The 5,188-nt window shown below is 39.2% G+C and overlaps 1 protein-coding gene across 1 annotated transcript in view; it reads left to right on the top strand.

Moving 5' to 3' along the window:
- lama4 (laminin, alpha 4) overlaps positions 1-5,188 on the top strand; it is a 60,069-nt gene that overhangs the window by 31,870 nt on the left and 23,011 nt on the right. Inside the window, exons 15-20 of the mRNA XM_017438873.3 lie at positions 1,869-2,031; positions 2,124-2,257; positions 2,408-2,579; positions 2,857-2,988; positions 3,068-3,210; positions 3,974-4,103. Coding sequence (XP_017294362.1) covers positions 1,869-2,031; positions 2,124-2,257; positions 2,408-2,579; positions 2,857-2,988; positions 3,068-3,210; positions 3,974-4,103 — 874 coding nt within the window. The remainder of the gene's footprint in view (positions 1-1,868; positions 2,032-2,123; positions 2,258-2,407; positions 2,580-2,856; positions 2,989-3,067; positions 3,211-3,973; positions 4,104-5,188) is intronic.

The raw sequence follows: 5,188 nt of genomic DNA, 5'->3' as shown, positions 1-5,188 counted from the left end.
TATGTTCATTTTTCTTGTTAAAACTGTAAACATATTTCCTGTTTGTTGATGTTCTGAATAAAAATATAATTGGTTGCTTAAAACGTTTACACAGTAAGGTATCTGTTAAATGTGTCCAAAAATGTGGAAAAGCAACTCAGGTTTTGTTAGCTTTTTGAGAAATTTTGTTCTCGTCTTCTACGTTTGCTCACATCCTGTGCATATCCTGGGGGCCAAGCCCCCCTTGTCCTTAAAACCTAGTGACCCCCCTGGCTTACCATATTTGGTCTTGTAAAGCCACCCTCTGAATTTTAGCTCAACTAACCATTGTTGGTCAAACCTGCTCTTTCAATGTTTATTGCTGTGGCTCCAATGACGTGCTAACTCCAGCTGTAGCTGAAGGCGGCTTAGCATCAGGGCTCATTAGAGTCGCGCTGATACAGGTGAACCAGCTCCGCTAGAGCACCGAAATGTCCATTATGAATGGAGCGTGGTGCGTGTGGTCCACGCCAAGTTATAAAAGGTGCACAACGTGACACTGTGCGGGACCTTCGTGACAGCGCATTGGCGTCACTGTTGGTGCGCGTACCCTCACGCGGTGAGGTACATAAAGGTAGCTGTTTTGGGAGTGCGGGTGGAAAAAAACATGTATAAAAAAGACGCATTTATAATAAACAAGCGGAGCTTAGCCTGGCGGCGGAGTCACCTTAGCCTAACGGCTCGCCAGGCTTATAATACACTGGGGGAAACCCTGAGCACAGAGGAGAACCAGACAGGGTGTCAAACTAAAAGGCAAACTACAGATGAGAGAAGTTAGAAAGATAAAGTTTTCAGGGACTAATGATGGGAGTAGAGATAGCTGGCCTAATGATAACAGGGAAATGGTGTAACTGAGTGGGGCAGGACTGAGGAGCAGAAACTGGCTGAGGAAAGGTAAAAAAAATGAACACAGCAAAAATACAGAAAATAAACATGACACCAAAATAAACTTTATAACAGAAAAATACACACAGAAAAACCCAAATCATAACCGCCACGGTACCTACAGTGAAACCTGGAGAAGGTTCAGTTATGTTCTGGGGCTGCTTCGCTGCATCTGGCAGGGGTTATCTAGAATCTGTGCAGGGTACATTGAAGTCTCAAGACTATCAAGGCATTTTGGAGCCAAATGTGCTGCCCAGTGTCAGAAAGCACGGTCTTGTCACAGGTTATGGATCCTCCAACAGGATAATGACCCAAAACACACATACAAAAACACCCAAGAATGGCTCAGAACAAAAACACTGGATCATTCTGAAGTGGCTTTCTGGGCCCTGATTTAAATCCTGTTGAATATCTGTGGAAGGATCTGATGCTGGAGAAGGAGCCCTTCAACCCTGAGACAGCTGGAGCTGTTTGCTTAGAAGGAGTAAGACAAAATATAAGTGGACAGTTGCAGAATTCTCAGAGAGAGTTAGAGAAATCCCTGGCTTGTAGTGATTGACTCAAAAGGTTTTCTTTTTTAAATTCTGGTGAACCAAAATTTATCAGCAATGAATGGTTTTTATTTTTTCATTTTCTTTATTTCTTTTGTCAGTTTTAAGTTATTTCAGTGATTTTGTAGGTTTTTCTTTCTTTCACAAATGGGCACAAACTAATTTCGGTGCATCTGTATATTTATTAGGGAAGCCTACTGCATTCTTATTTTTCCCTGTATGCCTTGCCAACATCCTGCAAAGAGCATTAACATTCTGGCTGGGTTTTTGTCCTTGTTTTGTTTTTTTTACGTCACAGCAGGATTATCATTCAGTGTAAAGGATGGCTGTAGTGAAACTTGCCACATGACTGATTTATGAACAGGTGGTGTTTGTTGCTCATGGTTACTTGTGTTTTTCTTTTTTTCTTTGCAGGTTGGGCAGGCATGGAAAAGTCTTCCTGACCATCCCCAGCCAGGGCTCCACAGATGAGCAGAAGTTTATCCACAAAGGTGAAGCTCCAGAAACTAACTCGCTGTTTGACATTGACCCCAAGACATTTGTGTTCTTCATTGGGGGTGTCCCACCAGATTTCAAGGTAGAGATTAAAAAATTCCTTTTTGCAAATTTTTGTGTAATTACTTGCTTCTTTGAAATTATGACAAATGTTTTGTTTTTATTATAAACCAGCTGCCACCTCCTTTGAGTCTTGCCCCTTTTGTGGGCTGCATTGAGCTGTCTTCTTTGAACAATGCCATTGTCAGTCTGTACAACTTCAAAGAGATTCACAACATGAATGTTGTTACATCACCACCATGCCCCAGGTACCCATCTTACATTGTTTTCTTTCTTGACCTGTTATAGGTATTGTGGGGGGAGAAAATCTTATATACTTTTAAACAGAAAATATTTTATTTTATAGATGGTGTAAAATTGAGTTAAGCACCTAATCCCACTTTTTGCTCTGTTCTCAGGTACAAATTGGCATTCTCTGAGAGTCGCATTGCAAGCTATTTGTTTGATGGAAGGGGCTATGCTCTCATCAGTAATATGGAGAGGAGATCAAAGTTTGGTGTTGTCACAAGATTTGATATTGCAGTGCGAACAGTCATGAAAAATGGTGTCATTTTCCTCATGGTCAATGGGGTACGTCTAATACTAATACTGAAATGATGAAATGTCCTCCCTTCAATAAATGGATAATGTTGTAAAAATAATTTTAATAATAATAACACACCTAATTTGTGGATGTATTCTAAAACATACACGGAAATGTTATGCTTAAGCACCTTACAGCTTAACACCATACTTATAATTCATATTTTTAAGAGAAGTGAAAATTCTGTGTTTATGGGCACTGCCTTATTTTACTTTTGGAGAACTGTACACTAATAAATAATAAATGTATGTTTTTTCTTTTCAGGAACAATTCTTCCTCTTAGAATTAAAGAATGGCTTCCTGCACCTGATGTATGACTTTGACTTCAGCAATGGGCCAAAACGTTTTGAGGATTCCTTACCAAAGCGTCAAATAAATGATGCAAGATACCATGAGGTAGATTATCTTCTACATCTTTAATTGTCTTAATGACCCAGTTGTGTGTCTTCAATTTTGTTGTTCTGAACTCTCACAGGTGACAGTGATCTACCATCAGTCTAAGAAGGTTATCCTACTGGTAGACAAGAGTCACGTTAAAACGATTGATAACCCTAAAACCACACTGCCCTTCTCAGACATCTATATAGGTGGGGCTCCCTCCAGCCTCCGCAAAGTCAGGTAAGTTAAAAACACTTGAAACAGGAAAAGAAAATAACCAAACTCAAATGCAAGTGATGGCTGCACTCTGGTATATTTAGTTAGCACTGTATTCATGTAGTAAGAAGGCCCCAGGTTCAAAACTTGCCTGAGGTCTTTCTGCATGAGTTTGAACATTGTCCCTATGCATGTATGGAATTTTTTCTAGCTACTCTGGTTTCTTCTCATAGTCTGCAAACATTAGGTTAATTTCCAACATCTAACATTAGGTTAACTGGCAACACCAATTAACCTAGTGTTTGCATGCCTAGTTTGTGTGTCTAACTGAGCCTGTGATGGAGAGGTGACCTGCCAGGGTGTTCCCCACCTGCTTCACATCGTCTTACACAGGACTTAGTGGGTATAGAAAAATGAATGAATAAATAGATATGCAAGCACAACTTTAGTGCAACAAATGAACTGCATTAAAAAATGAGCTTCGGCCAGTTAACAAATCTAATTTAATGAATACTCTTGATAGAAACATAACGACTGCATATTCCAACCAGCATTTCTTACCTAAATATCTACAAGATCATAAAATAGTTATTTTGTTTTGTTTTCGTGGGGGGGTGTTACCAATGTTGTGAACGCAACAATAATTTTTGCTGTTGTGTGCATCATTTTACTCAGAATTGAGTTACAAGATGTTTCACCTGACTGTACACAACACATAATTACCACAAAAAATAACTAATATATAGTCTTAAATTCTTAAATCATTTGACAATATGTTTTCCCACAGGCCAGAGCTTTCCTCTGTGGTCGGCCTGAAAGGCTGTGTAAAAGGATTTCAATTCCAGAAAAAAGACTTCAACTTACTGGAAGAGCCTGGCACCATTGATATTAGCAGTGGCTGCCCAGAGGAGTCTTTTGTAAGTGTTTTCTTTAACCATCTCACACACCAATTTGTAAAACCCTGTTGCACACTCATGTACTCACACACACAAGTTCGTACTGCTATCTTTATTAGGACATTGTATTGACTTCTATTCATTTTTGTAACCTAACCTTGACTCTTATAGTTGCTATGCTCAATTTTTTCACCAACAAACTCTATTCTACTATTTGATCACTAACATGGCACATTAGACAAGATTTTTTTATTACTCTTTCATAGTATCTTCTATGTATGTAAAGAAATAGCACCCCCAGTGACAGACTCCAGTACAAATGTGGTAGCAATTAATAGAGCTGGTCAGTTTCTGAATCAAATTTACTAGCTCTAGCAACTAAACACATTTTCTAAGGAAAGTGAAATACCACCTCCAAGTGGTAAGCTCTAGTACGACTATTTACACTGAGTATGTATATGTGACACAAGGGGAGTGAGCCAAAAGCCAACTGATAGACCTCTCAAACAATGTTAGATAGTCTAGGGTCTCCCTATACTAAAAGTACCCATGTACATCTGGCTACAAATGACACAAGCAGAAATAGTGAAATATGTTTTATTTATATTTTTCTTTTTTACAATGTTGAAAAGTAGACCGTTTCATTTTAAAACCCGATGAAAAGCAGCAACTGAAGGCAAAATTATCTATAGTAATTTGGAACTTAAAACAAAAACCTCTAAAACCCAAATTAGTATCAACACACAATAATCCAAAACAAAGTTAGTAAAGAAAACAAAATAAATCCCAAATTACATAAACCAAAATCCTACAAAGTTGTATACTTAATTGGCTTGATGTAAAAAGATGCTCTAAAAAGGGGTAGTTATGATTTACTAGCAATACAACAGATTTAAAATGCTGGTTCTAAAGTGCTAGTTCTAAAGTGCTGGTGCTAAAGCTCTAGTTATAAAGCGCTAGTTCATCCATCCATCCACTGTCTTCCGCTTATCCGGGGTCGGGTCGCGGGGGCAGCAGCCTAAGCAGGGAGACCCAGACTTCCCTCTCCCCAGCCACTTGGGCCAGCTCCTCCGGGGGAATCCCAAGGCGTTCCCAGGCCAGCAGAG

This window comes from Kryptolebias marmoratus, linkage group LG19, assembly GCF_001649575.2.
Source record: "Kryptolebias marmoratus isolate JLee-2015 linkage group LG19, ASM164957v2, whole genome shotgun sequence".
In the NCBI taxonomy this organism is placed as follows: Eukaryota; Metazoa; Chordata; class Actinopteri; order Cyprinodontiformes; family Rivulidae; genus Kryptolebias; species Kryptolebias marmoratus.
The sequence above is the reverse complement of the archived record's forward strand: the minus strand, read 5'-3'. Positions and strand labels throughout refer to the sequence as shown.